This window comes from Micrasema longulum, unplaced genomic scaffold (genome assembly GCF_059751315.1).
Source record: "Micrasema longulum isolate JH-2025_06_02 unplaced genomic scaffold, ASM5975131v1 h1tg000497l, whole genome shotgun sequence".
Taxonomy (NCBI): domain Eukaryota; kingdom Metazoa; phylum Arthropoda; class Insecta; order Trichoptera; family Brachycentridae; genus Micrasema; species Micrasema longulum.
This window is the reverse complement of record NW_028277694.1, coordinates 467,296-495,187: the sequence shown is the minus strand read 5'-3', so window position 1 is coordinate 495,187 and position 27,892 is coordinate 467,296. Positions and strand designations below refer to the sequence as shown.

Genomic DNA, 27,892 nt, shown 5'->3' with positions numbered 1-27,892 from the left:
TTTTTCGCTTCTCATATTGTCGAAACATGTATAAAGTAATTATTATTTGTTAATAAATTAATATTTCGATGTTTGCGCCGTATCGCTGGAGGGCGTTTGAACAATAGCCTCTGGCCCTTCCGCAGAAAACACGTCATCTTCGCATTCTTGACTTTCGTCCACTTTGGATTTTCTTCTCTCAAACGTGAGTCGGATCTTGTCCAAGTCGAGAGTGTTCTGGTCGTAGACAGGATACTCTCTCACGTCGCCCCAACTGGCGACGGACAAACGGCTCTCGTCGGGGCGCAAAAAGTTCATCATTCGCTCTTTATATTCCGCGCTGCTCTCTCTGCGAGGGAACTCTTCCTTCGCGTTCTCCGCTCCGACGACGAGAAGTCCATTTTCGTTCGGGTTCGTCCTCAAGAAGAACCCCCCGTTCTCCTGCTGCGAACGGAAGAACTTTTTGATCTTGTTGTTGCGAGGATAGTGCTCTATTAAATCCGGTTGAGGCGGGAGTATGCGCGTGTTCTTGGGCAAATGCTCCGTGTTGTTACCTTTGATCTGAGTCACAACGCGAACCGTGGGGCCTCGGCGACTTTCCGGAGTGTCGTCTTCGGGGTACCCGGCTCGCATGCCTCTCCAGGCTACCTTCAGACTCAGCAGCGACCACAGCGCTTCCGCAGCGGCTGCGATCAAAATATTGATCGACAAAACTTTTCTGGCGTTGCCTTTTTTAGGCTGCCCGAGTAGCGGGATGTTTTTGGCTTTCAACTCGTCCACGGGGATTTCAATCACGTAGATTTCCGATCCGTTCACGGATCGACTGTCTTCTGGGACGATGCGCACTTTACCGAATAGATTACCGTCGGAAAAGTAGTCGCAAAAGCTCAGATTTTCGCTCGAAGAGACTATCCAAGACACCATCATGCAGAGGGCGGCGAGGGAAAGGACGGCGGAGACGATCGAGGAGAGGAAGAACCACGTGATGTTGCGATCGACGTACCATCGTCTGGACGCGAGGAGTGCCGCAAGGCCCGCGGCTAGGGCCCCCGCCGACAGCAGCGCGGGGGCCAGGGCGAGGGTGACCCGCGGCGACTCCTCCCCGGCCTTGCGCAACGCCAGCCCCGCCAGCAACAGCGCGGTCGCGGACAGGGCCAGGTGCAGGCACGCCAGCCCGAGCACGGTGGACGCGGAGTACCGCCTCTCGGACGGATACAGTCCGCGCGGGTCGAACTGTCTCTTTACTTTGATCGTGTAGATGTGCTCCATTGTTTGGCTCAAGCGCGTGCGCACTTCATTACCGATTTCAAATGGCGTCGCTAATACGTCCGCCCGGTGACAAACGAGAAGTTCGTTCCAAAAAAGCGGTCCGCCCGCGGCGGTAACTTTCACATCCGCGCGAACTTTTTGCCGGAACAGTACCTACTCGCTGTTATAACACACAATTTCACTTTCCGCTTTTCTTAGCATAATACACAATCGCGCTTTTTTAGAGTTTTGTAACCGAATCAAACGGTCATAAACGGCGTAACGTCTCTCCGCACGCATACATTTCCATATCTTATTTTATCCACAATACAATGCGCCTTTCAACTGTTTTTATTTCAACACTGCCCACGACGACAACGCGCGTATGAATTCTTTTAACCGACTGCCAATAATTCGCACAAGCCGCTACTAAAGACCGTTAATTTAATTCAAACACCCGGCTTAATTGAAAGAGTTCAAGTTTCCTGGCGGGTCAATCATTAACATTCAACACTCATACGTGACTTAACCGTGTTAAATTACACATTACAATTGTTTTAAACAGTACTCCACTTTCTTATGGATGTTTTGCGTATTTGTGAAAACAAGGATGGTTACGTTATACAATCAATAATAAACATTTGACCGCTAAGAATCAAACAAAATTCCATTAAAATTTCTTTTCTACGCCATCCTAATGTCTAACTTTCTATTCCATTTGTCGTGTTTTTGCGCCTTGGCAAATACTTTGTTTTGTCTCCTAGAGACTAATTAATTGTTATCAAACGTTTTTAAACACCGCTACATGTAATGTTTCTTCTAATTCGTATTTCGTTGTGGAGAATTAATCGTGTAACTTCGTATATGTTATTTATAGTCGTTTTTATTCAAAAATAGCGGCCATTTTGCATTTTTGACATTTGACGAGATGCTAGAATCACGCGAATTCTTTTACGCTGAGACACTCGTAGGTACTATTTTTTACACGTTTTTTATGGATTCTGAAGTTCCGGGAAACAATGGCGAGGTATTATTTATATTTTCCAAGGACATTAGCGATTTCTTCCACTGGTTTTTGCTTCGCGTATCGTCTCCTCTCGTCTCCGCTCGTCTCCTTTCGTCTCGCGCCTTCGGTCCCAGGCTACCTGAAACAAACAATGGCATTATGTACAAGCGATTGTGAACCTTGTTGAAATAAATTGGTTGTATTATTTATGCCCGAGTTCCAATGATGCATGAAGAGTGACATTCATTCTGTATTTAATCTGGATTGAACATTTATAGCATGGCTTTTGGGTGAATGGATTTTTATTTAAATCATTTATACCGAATTATGTACGTATAACTATTATTTAAATAATATGATAGTAAAAATATTAGGGAATGTCACATTTATTTTATTTATTCTCTAAAAACGAGTTTTCACTCTACTATAGAGATAGAAACGCCATTATTGGTTACGTGTGTACAAACCATTAGGTAAATAAAAAAAATTAAAATTGTACAATTTTATTATCATCATCATCTTTCCGCACCAAATGGTGCATAGGTTACTGCATTTCAACACCAATTGCAGCGAATCTTGATCATTTTTGTTACATGAAGGTAAGATGATCAGTCTTACGCTTCAGGTACCAGTCCAGGGACTATGAAATATTCCGGTGTGAAAAAATCCTCTTAAATAAATATTTCATATCAACCGTGTCAGGATACGAACCCGAGACCCCTTGCACGGTAGGCAAACGCGCTGCCCATTACACCACGAGGCCGACAATTTTACTATGGCACAATTATATTATTTTTATGTCCCGACTTAAGAAAATTCAGTGCAAAAATATATTTGGAGTTTGTTTAAATTTTTGTAGACTCGAGATGGATTGAACCCCCTTGGGAGTTATCAATATTAATATATCACAGCAGATTTGAAAAACACATCATAGAAGGGAATTTTGAAGTCTAGGCATTTACAGGGCTTATGACCTGTCATTGGCTAGATTATGTGGCCACTTTACATAATGTGTAACACTCATCGTTTTGCCTATGTTTTTTTTAAATAAAAAATTGGCTTGGTTTAATAGTATATTAACAAATAAAAAAACAGTAAACAAAATCTAGATCGCGCCAAACTAATAATAAATAAAAATTATAATACATGTAAAAGTTTATAATACATTTTTTTTGTTTTTTTAATGGTAACTTATCACAAAATAAAAAATAAACACAAAAACAAGCAACAACAACAAAAAACCACTGTAAAATTTCACACATTCGTCTGAGAGATCGCATTTCGACAGCATTCGGCCTACTTTCATCCCTGTTTTTCCAAGTCCATACTTCGCTCCCATACATCAGCGTCGGGACCAGGACTCCATTGTAAACTGCTAATAGTTGTGCCTCTTGCGACAAACAATTGACAAGCAATTTAAATTATTAAATAAAATTAACGTAAGCAATATACGCCATAATCTCTTTAGAGTTTTAACTTTTTGTGTTTTCGTAGCATATTTATTTGTTATTTTCAATTAATGTATTTTTATTTCTTTTTGGTCAGGCTGTAAGAAATTGCTAGTGGCAAAGGGTCCGCCATTTAACCACTATGCATACCGTTGTTTTTTTGTATTTATTACGTTGAATTTATTCAAAAATGTATTTTAGGAGTGGTCATCTCACCTTCATGTAACAAAAATTAACAAGATACGCTGCGATTGGTGTACCAGTGCAGAATACCCTATCCACCATTAAAAGCGAATGATGATCATGAATGATAATGTTCACTATTACAATTTAACTTATTGTCTTTTAGCAGCTGGTGCTCATCCAATAATCTACATCTCAACTTAAGAAGTGGTTATGAGATTTTTTCGTCTGGAAAATCCAATCATATACGACTACTCACTGAACGATGAAATATTATCATCTGTGTCTATTATACGAGATTTGGGTATTATACTTGACACTAAACTTTCTTTTACAATTCATATTGAGCTTGTTATCAATAAATCCTTAAAACTCCTTGGATTTATTAACACAAGCACAGCTGACTTCAAAAATATCAATACCCTTAAAAATCTCTTCTGTTCCCAGAATTCTCAGGTCTGCCAACAAACATACCAGTCTTGATTTCTTTGATAACAAGTTGTCTTCTTTCAAACGATCACTGAATCAAATTCAATTATAAACACCTCTCTCCCGAATTTATTTAAAATAAAACACTGTGTAAATTTACCACACAAGAGTTTAATACATTAAAACAAGACTAGTTTTGGGTAATCAGTATTACCCATCCTCAGGTGTAAATATAAACAAAACTAAAATACATACACAGATTAATACTTCACAAAGTATTTTATTTTAAATAAATTCAAAATGTATTCCCACAAAGTAAATGCTGAAACAATAAATAATACCTCTCTCCCGCTTCCACTCTCACAAAGTCTACTATATATCATCGAGTCTTTCTACTTTTTTTATAATAATTTTCTATGTATAAATGTGTCCTTAAAAATGCCCATTAGGCGTGTATATAAATAAATAAATTATGATTTATCACTTTGTATAGGTATATTATGGTTGATCATTAATTATTATTATTATAAACGTAGAGAAAGTGAGATCTATATGCAAAGCCAGACTTCCTTGGCGTTTCTTCTCTATCTACCCCCACGGGGAAACGGGGCGATGGTTTGATTGTTTGAAAAAAACTGATAAACAGTTGACCGCAGGGAGTTTGCACAAAACAATTACTATGAAGGAACAACTGAAGATGGCTTCAGCCAGACGACGAATTTGATTCAGAATACGGCTCTACCCGATGTAAGGAGTACCGCTTTACCCACCGTTAAACTACTGGGAGTCTTCCTTCATTCTGACCTTTCTCTTGACGCTCAAATTAGTAGAACGACAAGTTCATGCCTTTACCAGAAGAGACAGATTAAATGCATACGCAAAAGTTTGCCAGTTGATGCCGCCCGTCAATTAATAAATGCGTTTTTAGTGTCTAGAGCCGATTATTGTAATGGTATCTACGCAGGTCTACCAATGAATAAAATGACTCGCCTACAGGCTGTATTGAATGCCGCAGCGAGACTTATTTTCGGAATCTCTAAGTTCAGTCATATCACTCCACTACTTCGGGAATTACACGGGCTACTTTTCCACAGAGGGTGGAATACAAACTCTGTTAGCTTATGTATAAGTCACTGCACAACTCTGCTCCAGAATATCTAAGGGAACTCTGCATTCCAGATGAACTAGCTGACAGACGTCTTACGCTTAGATCAGCTACATCTACGTCGAAAGGAAAAGTTATTATACCTCTACGCAAACAGCGCACTAAATTCGGCGAACGTACATTTGCGGTCGCAGGCCCTACGGCATGGAATGCTCTCCCAGCAGAGGTCCGAAACTGAGAGAGTGAAGTGATGTTTCGGAAGAAACTTAAAACCCACTTATTCTCTAAATCATTTGAATAAATCGGTAGTCAGATGGCAGAAGGGACTATCTGTAATTTTCAAAAATGTTCAGGAGAGCTGAAATACGTCTTAATTTCAAGACTTTATTAATCCACAAACTAAAATATTTTAGTATTGCTTTTTAATAATAAATTACCATACTAAATGACGCTGATTTTTTAATTATTTTCAAGCGTGTATTTACTGAAATATTAATTAAAACTTTTGAAAACTTAAACATAGACAAAAATACAGATGGTCCCTTCTGCCATCTGACTACCGAAATCCTTAGCATGTGGTGACAAAGTACATTGTTTTTAAAAATAAAAAAAAAACAGAAAAGGTACATGGTTTTTAAAAATTCTTTACATATCTTCTTTTACGCATCTTGTAAATGTTATCACTGTAACTCTCCAAAAAAAGAGACTAAATCTTGTGCTTAGAGAATGACTTACACTGTTGTAGTTGTTTATTTATAAGAGTTTATATAATTTTAAATACGAGTACACGAGAAAAAATAAAAACAAAGGATATATAAAGAAAAAACATAAAACAATAATACATTCATACCAATTAAAATTTAATGTAGTTTTTACACGTGTTCAAAAATTTCTTTAGATTTACTTCAAATTTATTTATTGATATGTATTTTTTTGTTTTTAGTTCATTGGGAAGATTATTTTAATTTTGTACACCTTTGAAGACAAAGCTATTTTGACCATGACTTGTGTGGAATTTAGGAATTTTAATATTATGTTGGTATCTGGCTGACTTTCTTATTTATTTATTTATTTATTTATTCACACTCTTTATCAAAATACAATTCCATGTTCACTTTGCCCAGCTAACAAGGGTACATACCCCGTTCCAAGCTAGGCAATTACATTGTAATATAGTATAATAGTTAACAAATTAATATAGAGCACAGACAAACAAAATATAAACTTATTCGGATACACATTTTGATTCATATACATACAGACATACACATATATACACATGTACATACACACACACGTACATACACCCATGCGCATACACATACATACATTCATAAAAACATAGACAATTTATTTATGTGAAACTTCATGGTTGTCATCTGTAATTTTTAAAAAAAAAATTATTCCTTATTTTTTATATTTTATTTTTGACATCCAGTAAGGTTCTCCAATCCGTGGCATGCATCAACTTTTCTGACTCCCTACGACCAATGTCATGAAAGAGCGAGGTCAACACCTTCCGTAACTTGACAACACTCCCGTCTTTCCACGATTCTGGCAAAAGGTTATGGACCTTTTTGCCTACGTTATAGTGTTGTCTCGATGCCAGGACAGTGTTGACCCCTTCACTTAGTATCAGATCCCTATTAGAGTATCTTGTATTATGGTTGTGGTTGACGCTTGGGTAAATGTCTCTATTGATGTGTGTAACCACTACCGTTCTCAATATGTACTGTTGAATAATATTCAGTACTCTGAATTCTTTGAAGAGCAAGTCACTTGGATAACGAAATGTTTTTTTTATAAATTTGTACAATAGAATTTATTTTATAAAGAGTGTCTACTGAATGTTGAGGGTTTCTTTAAAATTACTGTAATAATTACATTTTGTACTTTTATAAGAGGGTTTAATATATTGGCATATGCACCACCCCACCCTACAATACCATATTGTAACAAAGATTGTACAATTGAGTAATAAAATAAAATAAAATCTTTAATTAAAAAAGTTGAAATTAAATTTATTGCAACAGAAAGGGAAAACATTATTGAGAAAGGAATATGGAAGTCTAGGCATTTACAGGGCTTATGACCCCCTGTAAATGCCTAGACTTCCACATTCCCTTCTCAATAATGTTTTCCCTCTCTGTTGCAATAAATTTAAACATGAATAACTCCCTAGGGAGGAAATCCAGCCAGTCTGCAAGCGTTTGGACATACTCAAACATTGTTGAAGTTGAAATTAAATTTATATCTTTATATAATCACTTTTTGTCGGCCTCGTGGTGTAATGGTCAGCGCGTTAGCCTGCCGTGCAAAAGGTCTCGGGTTCGATTCCCGACAGGGGTTGATGTGAAATATTTATTTGAATGGTGTTTTCACACTAGAATATTTCACAGTCGCTGGACTGGTACCTGAAGCGTAAGCCTGATCACTTTACCTTCATGTAACAAAAAAGATCAGGATACGCTGCGATTGGTGTACCAATGCAGCGCCCTATGCACCATTAGGTGCGGAAAGGGAACGATACAAAAATATATAATCACTTTGTAAAGCGCCCTTGAGGTAATATATTACGAAAATGCCGCTGTATAAGTTATCCATAATAATAATAATACAGTTTGTTGGATGAGGCCAGAAGGGTCGATAAAATAAGGCCCGACGTCAGATTAACTGAAGACTGGAGGGCAGATGAAACGAGACCCAAAGGGCCTGGTTTTCTAGTATATATTATAACTGTCGGCTTTGGTCGTAACAATAATCAGTTTAAAATGTCAATATCGTGATAGGTGACCCCTGATTCAGATGATCTCATTTAAATCTTGTTCTAACGAACCTTAAGATCAACAATGTTTTGAGTGTGTCCAAATGTTTGTAGACAGGCTGGATTTCCTCGCTAGGAAGTTATTTATAAATAAATTTGTTGCAACAGAGAGGAAAAACATTTTTCAGAAGGGAATATGGAAGTCTCTACCTATCACTGGCTGGTTTAAGTGGCAGAATGGTGAATTTTACATAGTGTGCAAAAGAGCCACTTAAACTAAACACTCACATTCACTCTCTTATCATTGGTTGATTTATATGAACTAGTGACGTCATTCAAAGTTCGTTTTTATAAAAATATTTTTTGTGTACATCTTCAAGAACGTTTGCCGTATATAATGTATTTGTCAGTTTCGTGGTGTGGTCAGTGATTTTTCCTAGTATGCAAGAGGTCTCGGGTTCGATTCCCGACATGGTTGATATGAAATATTTATTTAAAAAGGTGTTTTGACACTAGAATATTTCATAGTCCCTGGACTGGTACCTGAAGCTTAAGTCTGATCATCTTACCTTCACGTGACAAAAATGATCAAAATACGCTGCGATTGGTGGATCAATACAGTGCCCCATGCACCATTAGGTGCGAAAGGAGAATGATGATAAAATGCTCTAATTTTTACAGCGCTCAATAAAAAAAAATGTATTCAATTCCCCTTAGGGCCGAGGTTGTGTTTTTAAATCTATAATAATATAGATAAAAACAAACAAACAAACAAAATAAACCATCACGCCGTTTTCCCGTAGAGATAGGCAGAGAGGATAGAACGCCATATCACTCTGTCTTTGCATACATATCTCGCTTCCTCTACATTCATACATCTTCTCATGCACGCACGCCGATTATTCCCACTTTTGACATGTCCATCATCAAGTATTTGATGGACTTGATCGTGCCACGTCTTTCTCGGTCTTTCTCGTTTTCTGCATCCATCAACATTCGCATCGTAGATCCTTTTAGCCGTTCTTTCGCCGTCCATTCGCTCTACATGTCCAAACCGACACAGCGGACCTTTCTTGATTCTGTCGATAATGCGTGTCTAAGCCTTACACAGTTCACGGATCTCGACATGTGTGCACCTATCATACATAGTTTTACCACACATTTGCCGAAGGGATTGCATTTCGACAGCATTTAAACCTACTTTCATCATTTTTCCAATTCCATACTTCGCTCCCATACATGAGAGTTGGCAATAGAACTCTATTGTGAACTGCTAATTTAGCCCCCTACGATAAACATTTATTTACTAAAGTTGATTTCAGCGCACTTTTCACCCTGTTCCCGACACTCACTCTCCTTTCAATATTAATTATAAAAGTTATTTTAAAAAAACCGTCTACTATTCCCACTGTTCAATTATTTAAAAAATTAAGGTTTTAGATTTAAAATTGCCATATAAAAAGAATTGTTTGCTTCAAATACATAAAGATAAAATAAATAATAGTATTGCTAGGTCTCAAAACGTAAGTACGCGACCTAGAACAGGTGGTAATATCTTAATTCCTAAATTAAAAACCACTACTGCACAACATCAGACAACACAATGTGTAAATGGGGGCTAAATTTCTAACTGTCTATGCGCTCTGTAGCTGCAAGACGTCCTGTAATCTAGCTCCTATCTGTTATATTTTTTTATTGATCTTAATTGAAAACGAAGAACTAGAATCCCAACCGTCCATGCGCTCTGTTGCTGCAAGACGTACTGGGATATTTATTAATTGTACAGCGCCCTTGAGGTGATTTTCACAAAAATGGCGCTATATAAATTATCCAACTATATATAACACGGACTATCTCTTCGTTCTAGTAACGAGAGAACCCTTTTAATACCCTGTCATCGCTCTAATTTTCTTGCCTCCTCTTTCACAGTAGTAGCCGCTCGATTGCGAAATAATCTACCCACTAATGTTAGAAACATTTAAGTCAAGATTGAAATGTCACTATCTAAATATTTAAATTGTTCCTGTATCCTTCTTTTTCCCCTTTCATCCCCTCTACTCTCTTCGTAGTATAGTGTTAATTTTTTTATTATTTATATTTATTTTTGTTAATCTTTGCTTTTAATTTTTGTATAAAATTGTAAGATTCAATATGTTCCCGTATTTATAATTTTCTCAAACTAAACGGTTTGGGTAGGTAGGAAGAAATTGCCTTAAGGCAATATGCCCGCCCTTATATGTATATTTATTGTATATGTATATAAAGTGTCAAATAAATAAATAAATAAACATCATTATACTTACAGAGGAATATTTTTCTTTAATGAAATGAACAAAGATAATAAAAAGTACAGTCAGAAATACAATATATTTAAGAAAGAAGTAAAAAATTACATCGATAATTCTTCTTTATGTAACGCTGATTGAAAACATCGTTAATATATTTTTTGTAATTTATTTATGTCATTCTAAAAATATTATTGATTAAAATAAAATAATTTATTGTATGACGTCACTCCCCATTGTGTACACAAGAATTGTTTATTTATTTTACGTAATGGAAAACGTTAATGTAAATATATGTATTTGATTAACGCAAAAAATTGTATTTAGTTGTAATATTGTATTTTTATTTATTATTAATAAAATAAAAATATCATTCTCGGTTTTTCCATCCCTAGTAAACATATTTCCCAGATACACAAATTCCATAAATAAAATATTAAAAAAACAACACTGCGCTACGAGGCGGCTTTTCTCCATTCGATTTCCTTACCCGAGAGCGGCCGTCGAGCCGAAAGCACTCGTCCAGGATTCTGGCTCTAATGCACGCACAGAACTGTGTTCCTAATCCGGCTAGACACAGACAATACAAATATTACTCACACCATGCATAACATAATAAACTACACTTGTAATTTGTTAATTAATTAATTTACTTTTCAATTCCGTACCGCATACAAGATAAATTTAGTGGGCGCGTCCTACGCGATCGGCTCTACTATTCAAACTGATTGAAACTCAATGCTAAAACCAAGTATGAATAAAAATTTAGCATCGGATATAAATTAATAGTATTAGCATCGTATAATCACAATGAAATGAAAATAGCTGTTTAGTATCTCAATCACAAATAACTATCGACGTGCTTAAAAACATTGTAAGCATTTGAGCGAGCACAATGAACAACAATGAACATATTATGTCAATAAAATTTGTATAAAACCACTCACCGACATATCTGTCTACCGGTTTTGAGACGTAACCCGTCTCTTCGTCAGGACAACAACACTACACCAACATGCAAATACCACTACACACCTTCACCACAGTAGATTTGCAAAAATATAAAATCGACATGCAGGTTAGACACATGCTTCACTACGCCACCACCGAGGGTTAATGACTTATGAAGCTAATATTTCAAAAGGATTAACAATCGGAAAAGGTGGAATAGGGGAGGGGGAGGGTAGGGAGACCATTACAATGAAATATCGAATAATGGACTATATTGGAAAGTTACTTGATTATTAATTAATGGGACATTATTTTTCAAAGCCTTCTTTATGTAAAAAATCTCCATATTATTTACTTTCAGTCCTTTATTATTTATGTGTATTAACATAATATTAAAATGTGGGACCACAAAGTTAATGCTTTGAATATTAATAACAATGAACATGCTTAAGTTATCGCAGTCATAAGTCAAGACGTGTGTAATCTCTAAGTCAACGCTCGTGTCGGCTTGTTTTTTGTTTTCCTCGTAAATAAATATAGTTTACAGCTGAAAAATCGGCGTTTATTACAAAAAGTAATACAATATATTGCAGTTGCAAAATAGTAAGGAGTATCTGATACAAAAAAGTGAAAATTAAATTACAATTACGATTTTAATTTACTTCGACAGAGAGGCAAAACATTATTGAGAAGGGAATATGATTGGCCAGTTTAAGTGGCCTCTTTACACACTGCGTAACATTCATCATTCTGCCCATGTTTGAATATCCACATTTCCTCAACTTTTCCATCTGTTGACTTTTGTGAAGTAAAAGAGCTGAAACCTTTATCACGTGGGTGAGATTCATCCGGCTGAATCACATCACCTACTAGGCAACGCCTGAAAACAATTTTTCAATTTTTGTACGACTTCTTTTCTTTCATATTCCCTTCTCAAAAATGTTTTTCCTCTCAGTTGAAATAAATTTAAATATGAATAACTCCCGAGGGAGGAAATCCAGCCAGACTGTTGTTGAACAATGAACACGCTTAAGTTATCGCAGTCATAAGTCAACGCGTGTGTAATATTGTAATATTTTTTATTTCCTGTTTTTATTAGAGAAGTAATAATGATCTCCTGTACAAAACAATCAAAACTCTGCCTGTTCGAGGAATACTGTGGCTTTGCATCATTTTGGAACAATTTCATAGTAATACATTCAAGTTTCCTCTCAAACATAACCATAATACACGCTTCACGTCTAATGATGGCTTGGTAGTACCAAAAGTATGCAATAAATATGGAAATAGAACTCTCAAATATTTAGTACCTAGAATTTTTAATTTATTACCAAAAGAACTTAAATTTAACTCACATTGTAACAAGAGCAAAATAAGAGAGTGGCTACTCGATCAAGAGTTTATATATGAATAGTAGCTTAGGTATAAATATTTTATTTTTTCATGTATTTTCTTGTATTTAAAAAATAAATTTACATATTATTATTTGTATAAACATGTTTATTCTGATCTTTCCGGCTGTTAATTTTTATATGTAATTCATTGTTTTTATAAATGTAAATAATATTATTAAGTCAGTATAAATATAATCTTCACCAACAAGCTACAAAAAGTGGCTTGGTGGGATTTTAGTTTTAGTAAAAATATAACAAGTGAAATTTTTTTAAATTGTAAAAATGTATAATTATGCTATTAAATCAAATAAAAAAAAAAATAAAAAAAAAAATAAAAAAATATTACAATAAAAAAAAATACCATACAATATTTTACATAATATTTTTTTTTTCTTATGTTACAAAAATATTATAAATGTCCATTATTTATTAAAGGAGCCAAAATTCATTAAAATTTTCTTGTATACCCACGAACAGGCAATTTTTATTTACAATTTATACTATTAATATGTATTTCATTGCTATGTAATTAAGCTTTTTTTTAATACTCTGTTTTATCACTTATGTTTATTAACAAATTACAACAGGGATGAAGAATACCTTAAATAAGGGAATTTGGAAGTCTAGGCATTTACAGGGCTTATGACCTGTCATTGGCTGGTTTAAGTGGCCACTTTACACACAGTGTAACATTCACCATTTTGCCTATGTTTGAACACCCATATTTCTTCAGTTCTTCCATTTGTTGATTTAAGTGAAGTTAATGAGCTGAAACCTTTATTGTTGTGAAGAGATTCATCAGACTGAATTATTTCATATACTAGGCAACGCCCGAAAACAATTTTTCAATTTTTAAACTTCTTCTTGGACCAGTCAGATTCATTACGATATTTGAGTTTGTCCAAATGTTCGTTGACAAAAGACTGGATTTCACACCCTCGGGAGTCATTAAGATTAACAAATTACAACAGGGATGGAGAATACCTTAAATAAGGAAATATGGAAGTCTAGGCATTTACAGGGATTATTTTATTTTATTTTATTGAAATAAACGGCACTTAGTGCCTTTTACATATTAGTTACATATACAATTAAATATACATACATGTAAGCATAAGTAATACAGAGCATTTAAAACAATATTATTAATTAAAAAATTAAGAAAGCTTAAGAAATATATGACCTGTCATTAGCTGGTTTAAGTGGCCACTTTACACACTGTGTAATATTCACCATTTTGCCTATGTTTGAACATCCATATTTCTTGGGTACTTCTTATTTATTTATTTATTAGCGGACATTGTCCATGTATACAATTTATAAGGTTTAAATATTACAATAAAATAATAGTTTAAAACATTAAAAAAGAAGCATTGACAAACATAAGGGACATCGAGACAAGATCTGGACTATTTATTTAGTGCTCGTTTAAACCGCTGTAAACTTAAACCAAAAAAGTCCAGATCTTGTCTCGAGTTAACAATACGACAAAGACGGGTCATCGGAGAATTAAGGCCATAGTTTGACTTAACGTAATTAACTAACTAACTAACTAACTAACCATCACGCCATTTCCCCGGAGGGGTAGGCAGAGAGGATAGAACGCCACACCACTCTGTCCTGGCACACTTCCTTTGCTTCCTTCACATTCATACATCTTCTCATGCACGCACGTCGATTATTCCGACTTTTCCCATGACCACTTTCAAGAATTTGTTGTACTTGATCATGCCATGTCTCTCTCGGCCTTCCTCGACTTCTACAACCAGACACATTCGCATCATAAATCTTTTTAGCCGTTCTTTCATCATTCATTCGCTCCACATGACCGAACCATCGCAAAAGACCTTTCTTAATTTTGTCGATAATGCTTAACTCAGCCTTGCATTCTGCTCTAATTTCGACATTAGGGCACCTATCATACATTGTTTTTCCGCACATTCGCCTGAGGGATCGCATTTCAACAGCATTCAGTCTACTTTCGTCCCTTTTTTTCCAACTCCATGCTTCGCTTCCATACATTAGGGTTGGTACCAGAACTCCATTATGAACTGCTAATTTAGCCTCTTCGGATAGACACTTATTTGCTACGACAGACTTTAAGGCGCCATTAACTCTGTTACCGGCACTAACCCTCCTTTCAATATCCTTGTCCATATTTCCATCTCTTGTAAACATACTACCCAGATATACAAATTCTTCGACCTGTTTCAAACTATCTCCATTTACTACAATCTTACAAACGTAATTAACTAATGTGTATTGTAAAAAACAAAGTCAAAGCTGTGCATAATCGCTTAATTAGACGATTCGCCCCCGGTGGCCACTTTACAAACTGATATCCACCATTATTTCTGAAACGTTATTTTGTTCAAAATATTTCTGTCGTGTTTGTTCACAAGTGAAATAATGCATTTCAAAAGCCTTAGAATTTGTCAACTCTTAAAAATTTCCTCTGTGGTGTAGAAAGAGTGTCGACATTTACTTGTGGTTTGAACAATGCGTACAAATGAATATGGCAACTGGTCTTTTGAGCACGACTCTTTGTTATGCTATTTTTCGCTCGACTGGAACCTGAAAATTGACACCATTGTTTTAGAACTATCGATAAGCGAAAGGGGTCAATACGGCAATCACGAATAATTATCGACGTGCTTTAAAACACGCTAAGCATTTGAACGATCACAATGAACAAAAATAAACATTTAAATTTATTTCAACAGAGAGGGAAGAAGTTTTCGCGAAGGTAATATGGAAGTCTAGGCATTTACAGGGCTTATGACCTGTCATTGGCTGGTTTAAGTGGCCACTTTACACACTGTGTAACATTCACCATTATGCCTATGTTTGAACATCCACATTTCCTCAACTCTTCCATCTGTTGACTTTTGTGAAGTGAAAGAGCTGAAACCTTTATCACGTGGGTGAGATTCATCCGGCTGAACCAAATCACCTACTAGGCAACGCCTGAAAACGATTTTTCAATTTTTATACTTCTTCTTTTACCAGGTAGTAATTCAACAATGTTTGATTATGTCCAAATGCTTGCAGACTGGCTGGATTATGTGAATATAGATAATGGTGAATGTTACACAGTGTGTAAAGTGGCCACTTAAACCAGCCAATGACAGGTCATAAGCCCTGTAAATGCCTAGACTTCCATATTCCCTTCTCAAAAATGTTTTCCCTCTCTGTTGAAATGAATTTAAATATGAACAACTCCCTAGGGAGGAAATCCAGCCAGTCTGCAAGCATTTGGACATACTCAAACATTGTTGAATAATGAGGAAGTTCAGTGGTTTTTTTCAAATTTTTTATTTGTTAATGGACTGTTAAACTAAGTCAAAAAATATTTTTTTTAATTTTTACATATCGTATTATCGGCGCTACGATTTTTTAAAGTTTTGTATTTCTGAAATAACTCCGCGTGTGACGTCAGAGGTTCATTTCCGCTTCTTCTCATTCAGTTCTTCCCATTGGTCCAGAAGCGACAAGCAGACCGGAAATCTTCCATAGCTCTCAGATCATAGGTCGATTCACATGAACCAGTGACGTCATTTAAAGTAGTGCGTTTTTATCAAAACATTTTTTATTATTTTTTCTGTACATTTTCAAGAAACTTTGCCGTACAATTTAATGCTCTAATTTTTACCCCGCGTAAGAAAACATTTTTTGTATCCAATTTCCCGTAGGGCTGAAGTTCCTCATTATCGACGTGCTTAAAAACATGCTAAGCATTTGAACGATCACAATGAACAAAAATAAACATGCTTAAGTTATCGCGGTCATAAGTCAACGCGTGTGTAATCTCTAAGTCAACGCTCGTGTCGGTTTGTTTTTTGTTTTTCTCGTAAATATTTCTGTTCGGGTCTCAACAACAGCAACAACAAACCATCGCGCCGTTTCCCCGTAGGGGTAGGCAGAGAGGATAGAACGCCATAACACTCTATCTTGGCATCGACAGACCTCGCTTCCTCTACATTCATACATCTTCTCATGCACGCACGCCGATTATTCCTACTTTTGACATGTCCATCTTCAAGTATTTGATGGACTTCATCGTGCCATGTCTTTCTCGGTCTTCCTCGTTTTCTGCATCCACCTACATTTGCATCGTAGATCCGGGTCGGTTTGTTCGGGTCTCAAATAAATTATATTGTTGAAAAAGCTTACCAAATGCTGGGCTTCGTTTTAAGAATTTCCAAACCTTTTGAAAAACCAAATACATCAAAAACTTCATACAACACTTTTGTACGCAGTAAATTGGAGTTTGCATCCGTCGTGTGGAGCCCACAATACATAACAAACATTGAAAGGATTGAAAATGTTCAACGAAATTTTTTAATATACCCACATTATAAAAACAATAAAACGCTTTGTACTTACAGCCAATCTGCCAAACAAAATGAATTTTTTACCCTTGAAAATAGACGCACTGTATCTGAATCATGCTATTTACACAAATTATTAAATAATAAAGTAGACTCTTTTTACCTACTCTCCAAAATTAATCTTAATGTCCCCTTTCAAGAAATAAGTATTTATTCCATCTGCCAGTCGTTATCGTTCTTGCTCTAACTATAATGCTTTTTTATCATCTATTGATATATTTTACATGCCCCTTAATTTATTTAAAAATAAATTAAGACTCCTTATTTCTGGCTGCTATAAGATCCCACTTACTATTTAATGATGCTCACACTTACACACACTTACACACACCTAAACACTTACTCCCACACTAATACACATAAACACACATCGACACTTACTCTCATAAAAACACATCCTTTTGTTGTAACACAATTTAATAATATGTATGATTCTTTTTTAGAAATTTTGCTGGTCTGTCTTTAAACTGTATTTTTTCATGTTACTATATCAATGTCGACTGTTTGTTCCTTTAAAATAAATAAATAAATTTCAATTTTCATATTTTTACTAAAACTAAAATCCCACCAAGCCACTTTTTGTAGTTTTTTGGTGGAGATTTATATTTATACTAACATATATACGTAATATTATACGTAATATCATGTACATGTACCTTCTTTATTTACATTTAAGTCAAGATTGAAATGTCACTATCTAAATATTTAAATTGTTCCTTTATCCTTCTTCTTTCCTTCCCATCCCCTCTCCTCTCTTCATAGCATAGTGTTAATTTTTTTTATATGTATATTTATTTTTGTTAATCTTTGCTTTTAATCTTTGTATAAAATTGTAAGATTCAATATGTCCATGTATTTATAATTTTCTCAAACTGAACGGTTTGGGTAGGTAGGAAGAAATTGCCTTAAGTCAATATGCCCGCCCTTATATGTATATTTATTGTATATGTATATAAAGTGTCAAATAAATAAATAAATACATTTATAAAAGCAATTAATTTACAGATATAATGAACTGCCGGAAAGATCAGAATATACATGTGTATATACAAATGATGTTAATATATATATGTTTATCTATTTTTTAAATAGAAGAATATAATGTATTTACGAAAAATTAAAAAAAATACACATAAGCTACTATTCATATATAATATTTTGATCGAGTACTTATTTTGCTCTTTTTTCACATTTTTCACATTTTTTTTCACATTTTTTTTTTTTGCACCACAACAGGCCAGGAGGTCTAATTACAGTGGTGAATTACATCGCAGAGCACCCAGGCTTGAGAAAAATCATTTTTTTTAATTTTGTCTTCCCACCGGGAATCGAACCCGGAACCTTCCGTGCGTGAGTCAAGCGTCTTGACCACTACACCACGGAGGCCTTGTTACGTTGTGTGTTAAATTAAAGTTCTTTCGGAAATAAATTAAAAATGCTAGGTACTAAATATTTGAGAGTTCTATTACTATACTGTTTTCATACTTTTGGTACTACCAAACCAACATTTAAAAATAAAAAAAATATTTGTTTATTTTTCAATACAAATATTATTTCCTTAAAAATACAACTACAAAAATACAGGAAAATAGGTGCGAAGGTTTTCACGGTCACTGTTATCAAAATATTATGTATCTTTTTTGGGTGATACCGTGTATGTTGGATTTGATCCGACGTTTCGGCTACCATTGCAGGAGCCATCTTCAGGGAAAACTGTGTTCACAGTTTCATTCGCACAGTTTTCCCTGAAGATGGCTCCTGCAATGGTAGCCGAAACGTCGGATCAAATAAACTGAATCCGAAAGTTTTGAATATCATGGGAGTTATTGGTGAAATGACTACAAAAATGGCAGAAGTAATTACGGAAAACAAAATGCTAAAAGAAATAGCGTCCAAAGGAGATACAAAATTGAATAGAAATGTTGGGGAAATGATAGTTATCTCACCAAAAGAAGAACAGACATCTGAAAAAACAAAAGAGGATTTAAAAAAAAACATTAATCCAATAGAAAACGGAATAATCAATCTAAAAAACTCAAAAGACGGAAAAATTATTCCAACGTGCAAAAATAATGAATCATCAGAAAAATTACAAGAAGAAGAAATCCAACATACACGGTATCACCCAAAAAGATACATAATATTGTTTACAAAAATACACTTTAGAAAAATACATCTTAAAATTAAGCTATAACATAAATTGGAAATGGAAATACCCACAAAGACTTCAGCGTCTGAGCGTGGGCCTTTCCTTTTTTAATTATTAAAAAGTTTATGGCATATAAATATGGTATGACATGACCATGAAAAGAAAAGAAAAACCAAGCTAACATATACTGATATTACGAAAACATGATTTATTTGCAGTATGCATTTATTTAAAAAAAAAAAATGCTAATCCAAGACCTCAAACCTACTTTAATCTGTACCAGTGATTTAATGTTTTGTAGTTCCTTAGTTAGAAGATTGAAGGATCTTGGACCAACATGTGAGGAGTGCCTCTGTTCGAACTTAGTTCTGCATCCTGGAACTGACAGTTCACTATCGGATCTATTACTAATACGTTTTTAATTATTACGAAACAATTCCCTATTCAAGTAAACATATTTCAGGCACTGAAATAAATATAATTTTCTAAAACTAAGGAACATTATACGTGACGCGTGTTTTTAGGTTATGTTTGAGGGAAATTTTAAAAGTATTTACATTAAATTGTTCTAAAATGATGCAAAGCCACAGTAATCCTCGAACAGGCTGAGTTTTAAGTATATTGTGTACAGGAAAACATTATCACTCATTTGCCTGTAAATCTTTGCTGGTACAATCCTCTTAAGGGGACATCGCCCGGGAGTGAGAAAATAAATTTCGTCAAAATGGTTCCAGACTACTAACGCAGACGATTGCAATTTTTTAACACACACTGTTTCACGTTGCACCGAGGGTCGCAAATATATTTACCTGGCAAATTAATCATTCCTAACTCAGAATGAAATTGGATTACCCCAATCATTTAAATACTTTTTAAAAAATTATTTTACGATATACGTGCACAGGTATATACAACAGAGATGAAGAACATTCAAGAGAAGGTAATATAGAAGTCTAGGCATCTACAGGGCTTATGACCTGTAAATGGGTGATTTAAGTGGCCACTTTACACACTGGTAACATTCACCATTCTGCCTATATTTGAACATCTATATTCCTTCAATTCTTTCATCTGTTGATGTTTGTGAAGTTAAAGATCTGAAACCTTTATTTATGCGGGTGAGATTCATCTAATTGAATTATTTCACCTACATACTAGGCAACGCCTGAAAATATTATTTTTTCAATTTCTGTGAACGTTAATGTGAATGTTACACAGTGTGAAAGTGGCCACTTAAACCAGCCATTGACAGGTCATAAGCCCTGTAGATGCTTTGACTTCTATATTACCTTCTCTTGAATGTTCTTCATCTCTGTTTCATCAAAAAAAGAATTTAAAATATTTGGGCCTATAAAATATGCATGTCTCTGTGCTGGCCTCGTTTTACAATGTGCTATTTCTAACACACGATCCCTTCTATTTGAAACTTGTAAATCAATTTTGGCTCTTAAATATATATTTTAAACATTGAAAACAATATATTTGTCTATAATGATAGTTTACGCTGCTGTTGTCGTGATGATATCACTAAAATGACTGAATTCGTAAAAAAAATAGCATCCGTCCGCCATCATTCTGACAACAATCACGAAGTATCATTACCATTAGTTGACCTCTTCACGCCGGGTGGGTGTTCATTAAAATAATTAATTTCACTAGTATTCTCTTACCTACCGAAATTAAAAAGCGCCTATTTTTTAATTGCTTGAACCTTCTCTGTATAAAGACAGCACAGCATGTGTTAGGGTAAACGGATTATACACATCGGGTTTGACATTCATAAAGGAGTGAAGCGGGGATGTGTTATGTCACCATGGCTGTTCAACGTGTATATCGATAACTGTATGAAAGAACTGAAAGGCTTAAGAATGGGAGCAAAAATTGGGGATTTAAAAGTCAATTGTCTTTTGTATGCTGACGATGCTGTACTCCTTGCTAACAACAAAGAGGAACTGCAATTCTTGGTAACAAAGGTCTACGATGTATGCAAGAGAAGCGATTTGCTGATGAATGTCGATAAATCCAATGTGCTGGTTTTTGAAAGAAATGAAAGTATGACTAAATGTGAAATCACTGTGAATGGAGTTATACTAAAGCAATAATTTGTGTATCTGGGAAGTATGTTCACTAGGGATGGAATGACTGAGAAATATATTGAAAGGAGGGTGAGTGCCGGGAACAGAGTGAACGGTGCACTTAAATCGACCTTGGAAAATAAATTCTTGTCACAAGAGGCAAAATTGGCAGTTCACAACGGAGTCCTGGTCCCGCCCTGATGTATGGGAGCGAAGTATGGACTTGGAAAAACAGGGATGAAAGTAGGCTGAATGCTGTCGAAATGCGATCTCTCAGGCGAATGTGTGGGCTGAGACAAGCATTATCGACAAAATCAAGAAAGGAGCTCTGCGCTGGTTTGGACATGTAGAACGAATGGACAGCGAAAGAACGGCTAAGAATATTTACAATGAAAATGTTGATGGATGCAGAAATAGAGGAAGACCGAGAAAGACATGGCATGACCAAATCCAACAAATACTTAAAGATGGACATGTCAAAAGTCGGAATAATCGGCGCGCCTGCATAAGAAGATGTATGAATGTAGAGGAAGCGAGATCTGTATGTAAAGATAGAGTGTTGTGGCGTTCTATCCTCTCTGCCTACCCTTACGGGGAAACGGCGTGATGGTTTGTTTGTTTGTTTGTGTTTTGAACCCTTAAATACGCCTCTACTTTTTATGCTCTAGGGTTAGATCAGATCATTCAATACTACCAAGTCATTGGAACAATACGCGCTTTTCCTCGGTAGCTGCGCATACGTGCATCTACCATCTTCCAGGAATCAGCGAGCAGCCTGTTAGCCACATGTCCGGTGGTAATTTACAAAAGTTGTCCTTCAGATGTCTTTCTTTATTTTGCTAACCATAATGTTGTAACGGCGCTTTATTTATTGTTTTTTTTTTAATATTTACTTTTACCACTTGACAAATCATCTACACTGCTCAATGTTCATTTTTGGAAATTTTATTTGGAACATTTATTAATATATTTTTTTAATTTATACATAATTTTATTGTACATTATTTGAAACAATAAGTCCCAACTCCATGGAACTAAAATTCCTGTGTTAAGATGGGGCGAGCAATTATATGACACAGACTCTAATGTATGGGAGCGAAGTATGGAATTGGAAAAATAATGATGAAAGTAGGTTAAATGCTGTCGAAATGCGATCCCTCAGGCGAATGTGTGGTAAAACGTTGTATGATAGGTGCACAAATGTCGAGATCCGTGAAGTGTGTAAGGCTGAGACATGCATTATTGACAGAATCAAGAAAGGGGTGCTGCGTTGGTTTGGACATGTAGAGCGAATGGACGGCGAAAAAACGGCTAAAAGGATCTACGACGCAAATGTAGATGGACGCAGAAACCGAGAAAGACCGAGAAAGACATGGCACGATCAAGTCCATCAAATAATTGAAGATGGACATGTCAAAAGTAGGAATAATCGGCGTGCGTGCATGAGAAGATGGATAAATGTAGAGGAAGCGAGGTCTGTATGCCAAGATAGAGTGTTATGGCGTTCTATCCTCTCTGCCTATCCCTACGGGGGAACGGCGTGATGGTTTGTTTGTTGTTTGTTTGTTTGACACATGAGTATATGCATCACATTTTGATATATTTAGTTTATCTCTGCCTAACTTAAAAAATAAAGTGACCAACATATTTTTATCAAAAAGAGCAAATCATCTTCAGAAGATTGGGTTGGAATAGTTATAATTTGATTGATTGATGTATTTTGTTATTGTATAATTTCTTTAAAATATGTATGTATTTCAAGTAATTAATAATGTGTACAGTACGAGTATATTAATATTTCATACTCAGATTTTTTTTTTTTAATATTTTTATTTCTAAGCACTCTTTATACCACATATATGTAAATGGCAGAAATGCCGTATATAAATAAATAAATAAATAAATAAATAAATAAATAAATAAATAAATAAATAAATAAATAAATAAATAAATAAATAAATAAATAAATAAATAAATAAATAAATAAATAAATAAATAAATAAATAAATAAATAAATAAATAAATAAATAAATAAATAAATAAATAAATAAATAAATAAATAAATAAATAAATAAATAAATAAATAAATAAATAAATAAATAAATAAATAAATAAATAAATAAATAAATAAATAAATAAATAAATAAATAAATAAATAAATAAATAAATAAATAAATAAATAAATAAATAAATAAATAAATAAATAAATAAATAAATAAATAAATAAATAAATAAATAAATAAATAAATAAATAAATAAATAAATAAATAAATAAATAAATAAATAAATAAATAAATAAATAAATAAATAAATAAATAAATACATAAATAAATAAATAAATAAATAAATAAATAAATATCACCACAATAAAGGATTAGAAACATAAAAAATAATTATAAAAAAATATACATGTATATTTATTATTTTGAGTTGAGTTGAGAATTAAGAAAATGACATGGCTTCAGTTTGACGTCATACTTAAAGATAAAAGTCTCCCGACCGACTGCAGGGTTTGATACAAAAAATAGGTACATTTATTCTTCCCACGCTACATCCTGAGTTTCAAGTGCATACGATAAACGCCCCTTTTCAATAAAAATACATGATTTCTGCATTCCTTAAGATGTTAATATTGATCCCAAGGGCTTAAGAAGAAGGTTCAGTGGCAAACGCATCAGAATTCTGGGTATATTTCATTTTGTGGAGAACGCAATTTCTACCACCAGCTTGCTAAATACAATACGCACTGTGTGAGAGCATAACAATAGCGTTCATAACCGAGGCACTGTTTGTGTCATCGGCAGGCAAGGTTAAGTGGCGAGACGTTTACATATTTTATTTATTTCGAATACAAACAGATGTACAGGTTAAATGAATATTTTTTTTAAAAAAAAATTATATAAAATGTATACATAGTAAGGCCTGCCATCCAATTATATGTATTCACTAAATACTACTGTAATAAAGCGACGACGGCTTGAAGTTTAAACTATATAAATAATAAATATACTATATATTAAAATAAGATAAATATGGACAAAACAAGGAGATAGTGGAAAGGAAAAGAAGGAAATTGATAAGGAGTGGTAAAGGATGATTAAAGGAAAGTGAGAGTGGAAAATTGCATTTGATTTAATGATTAAACGAATTATGAATGAAGAGCATGAATCAAGCCCATTAATTCTCTTCTGTACATATTGTATGGAGTGTTAAATATATCAAGACTATTAAATTTTTTGTTAAATGTTTCACATATACGAGGGATTGTAGAATGTTTCCGATGATTAGTTTTAAATTTACGAATATAGAAAATATCAGAGAGTCTAGTTGGCCTGGAGGGGACACGGTAAGCAAGTAGATTAATGAGTTCCGGGGAATCGAATTTATTATTGACAATTTTATCGATCACCAGTGTGCGCATTATCGCGGTATTCCTGCATGACGTCACCTCTGCATCACCGGCGGAGTTAGTACCTTACCCACGTCACCTAACATAACCTAAATGTCTTCCAACTCAACCGCAGGTTAAAGAGTAACTTCATGACGTTCCCAAGGTCTCTCCAAAGTCGTGACTCAAAACCGAACAGCGCCTGACGCCGTATGGCGGAGTGGTTTAAGCTGCACATCTTCGGATAGCACCTAGCGATGGAAGATGGAAACTACATCATTTGAATTTGGTAAGGCATCCAAAATAGAACACTTTATTATTAACATTTAAAGCATTAACTTTGCGTTCAAACATTTTAATAAATGTTATTATTTGTATACAGAGTGTTCTTTTAACCTTGTCACATCCGAAACCACGATGATCAGTATGAGCAAGAAGGCATATTGGCACATTAAAATAAAATTTTAGAACGACTAAAATCTTAAAAAATAAAAGATAAATAAAAAAAAAATGGTTGCATACTCCTGTAGGAGAGAATCGAGGAGGGGTAAGCCTGATACAATGTCAACCGCACGGCCGCGCCCCCGCGGTACATCGTACATCGGTACATCGGTTTATAGAACCCCGTACGTTTATCTATGCATTAAAAATTTTGTTCCACCGAAAAATGTTTCCTTTAATAATGATTTATTAAAATTTTTAATCGTTTTGAGATTGGCACTTTTTTTCTTAAAAGCCTATTAAAAATATGAGAGTGAAATAAGTAAGTTTTGAAGTCGAATTAAATTCCGACATAACTGTCACTTTAATAAAGCGTACGCCTAGATGTGAAAATTATGTCGCTAGGTTCTGTCCTATTAACAAATAAGAGTATCTAGACGTTAGAAAGTTACCACTCTGAAAAAATGATTCAGTTATTATATTTTTTCCATATGTTTGACTATCTTTCCGAGTGTATGAGTGTATGAGTCCAGAAGCGACAAGCAGACCGGAAATCTTCCATAGCTCTCAGATCATAGGTTGATTCACATGAACCAGTGACGTCATTTAAAGTAGTGCGTTTTTATCAAAATATTTTTTATTATTTTTTCTGTACATTTTCAAGAAACTTTGGCGTACAATTTAATGCTCTAATTTTTACCCCGCGTAAGAAAACATTTTTCGTATCCAATTTCCCGTAGGGCTGAAGTCCCTCATTTGACCTTCGCATAAAAAATAGCCGATTTGGTCCATCTATCTTACAAAGAAAGCGTTGTTAGAAAATGAAAGTACTATTTATAACTATTAACTTTACGAAATATGCCCCACGTCATATTGTAGGTTCTTTAAGTCGCAGACTAAAATAATATGGCGACCTTAGGTCTTAGCAGAAAAAAAAATCGTATTAAAATACGCCTACAGTCAAAATTATTTTTAAATAATTGTTTTTTTACAATATACATAAGAGGTACAACAGAGTATTAAAAAATAAAGGATAATAACATAGCAATGAAATACATATTATCAGTAAAAATGGTAAACAAAAAATCCCACAAAGGCATGGATGTTCCTGGGTATACAAGAAATGTTTATGAATTTTTGCTCCTATAATAAATAGACAGATATAATATTTTGGTGTTATATAAGTAAGAGAAAAGAAAATATTCTGTAAAAAATTAGAAGGTACTTTTTTTATTTTATAGTAATTAATTAAAAAATGTAAAAAAAAAAAAAAATATATTAAAATATTCTTTATTATTTAAAGGGCAACAAAATATATCATAGAAAAAAAATTTGATATCTTTATTAACATATTACAACAGACATAAAGAACATTTAAGAGAAGGTAATATAGAACTCTAGGCATCTACAGGGCTTATGACCTGTCAATGGCCGGTTTAAGTGGCCACTTTTTACACTGTGTAACATTCACCATTCTGCCCATATTTGACCATCTATATTCCTTCAATTCTTTCATCTGTCGATGTTTGTGAGTAAAAGAGCTGAAATCTCTTTATTTATGCGGGTGAGATTAATCTAATTGAATTACTTCACCTACAGACTAGGCAACGCCTGAAAATGTTATTTTTTCAATTTCCATACTTCTTCATGGACCAGGTGAGTTGAATCCAGTCCTTGTCTACAAAAATTTGGACAAACTCAACATATTTTTGAAAAGGATCCACGATGCGAATGTTGAAATGAATGAAATCGAGGAAGACCGAGAAAGACATGGCACGATCGGGTCCATCAAATACTTGAGCCCTTGAGGTGATTTTCACAAAAATGGCGCTATATAAATTATCCAACTATATATGGGCATGTCAAAAGTAGGAATTTGTTTTATTTATTTATTCAAATTTTTAATAAAATTAATAATAAAAATAATGTGACCTCACTGGGGTTTCCCGTGCCGAGGACACTTAACAATATACTTTTTTTAAATTACATTTGAGAATAAACAAAGAAGACTAACTTAAAAAAACGAAGAAAATTAACAAATATTCAGACAGTTTTAAAAACAAGGTTCTTCTATATCATCGGCGTGCGTGCATGAGAAGATGTATGAATGTAGCGGAAGCGATGTCTGTATGCAGAGATAGAGTGATATGGCATTCGTTTGTTGTTGTTGTTAAAAAACTTACTTGTGCTTTTGGATTTTGTTTATCACATCACATGTTTGTATTACGCCTCATAATCCTTGTAGGATATCTTTAATCTCCTTTGTCTCACGAGCAGTATTCTTCAAACAAACATTTCATTGTTATTTCTCGGCTTCATGTATGTATATTATAACACTGAGTCGCACGTTTGTCAGGCACTAGAGAACGGGTTTGAGGAAAGTTAATGAACTTTTGTAATGCACCTTGGCGAAATAAAACTCTTGCAACCGCGGACTGATATGGAAATAAGAATTAATTCTAAGGATTGCACTGGACTCCGAACAGTTTAGTATGGCGCTTGGTCGATGCCCAGGCGACGCGTGAACATACCGCCCCGACAAGAGTCGGCGAAGGACTGGATTTGTAAGAGATTTGATTGCAAATTTTATATAAACGAAATGACGAGTGTCGCATCATAGTAAAATAATTAGCCTTAAGCTAGGGTTTTCTAGGAG

General features: G+C 34.5%; 1 protein-coding gene across 3 annotated transcripts; it reads right to left on the bottom strand.

Annotated features, from left to right (window-relative positions):
- LOC148281115 (uncharacterized) lies at nucleotides 1-27,794 on the bottom strand. 3 transcript variants are annotated; one of them, XM_088227282.1, is made up of 2 exons: nucleotides 27,420-27,794; nucleotides 1-2,372 (listed from the first exon to the last, which is right to left on the bottom strand). In XM_088227282.1, exon 2 carries the CDS (start codon nucleotides 1,246-1,248, stop codon nucleotides 58-60), a length of 1,191 nt encoding a protein of 396 aa, XP_088083408.1. In that variant the 5' UTR covers nucleotides 1,249-2,372; nucleotides 27,420-27,794; the 3' UTR covers nucleotides 1-57. The 3 variants fall into 3 exon arrangements, with proteins under 3 accessions (XP_088083408.1, XP_088083409.1, XP_088083411.1); XM_088227283.1 differs by lacking the exon at nucleotides 27,420-27,794 and adding an exon at nucleotides 10,938-11,171; XM_088227285.1 differs by lacking the exon at nucleotides 27,420-27,794 and adding an exon at nucleotides 10,938-11,171 and having other exon boundaries at nucleotides 1-2,368.
- Between the last annotated feature and the right edge of the window lie 98 nt (nucleotides 27,795-27,892).

Bases quoted from the DNA above. Each gene is read 5' to 3' on its own strand.
- LOC148281115 (XM_088227282.1), bottom strand. From the start codon at position 1,248: ATGGAGCACATCTACACGATCAAAGTAAAGAGACAGTTCGACCCGCGC.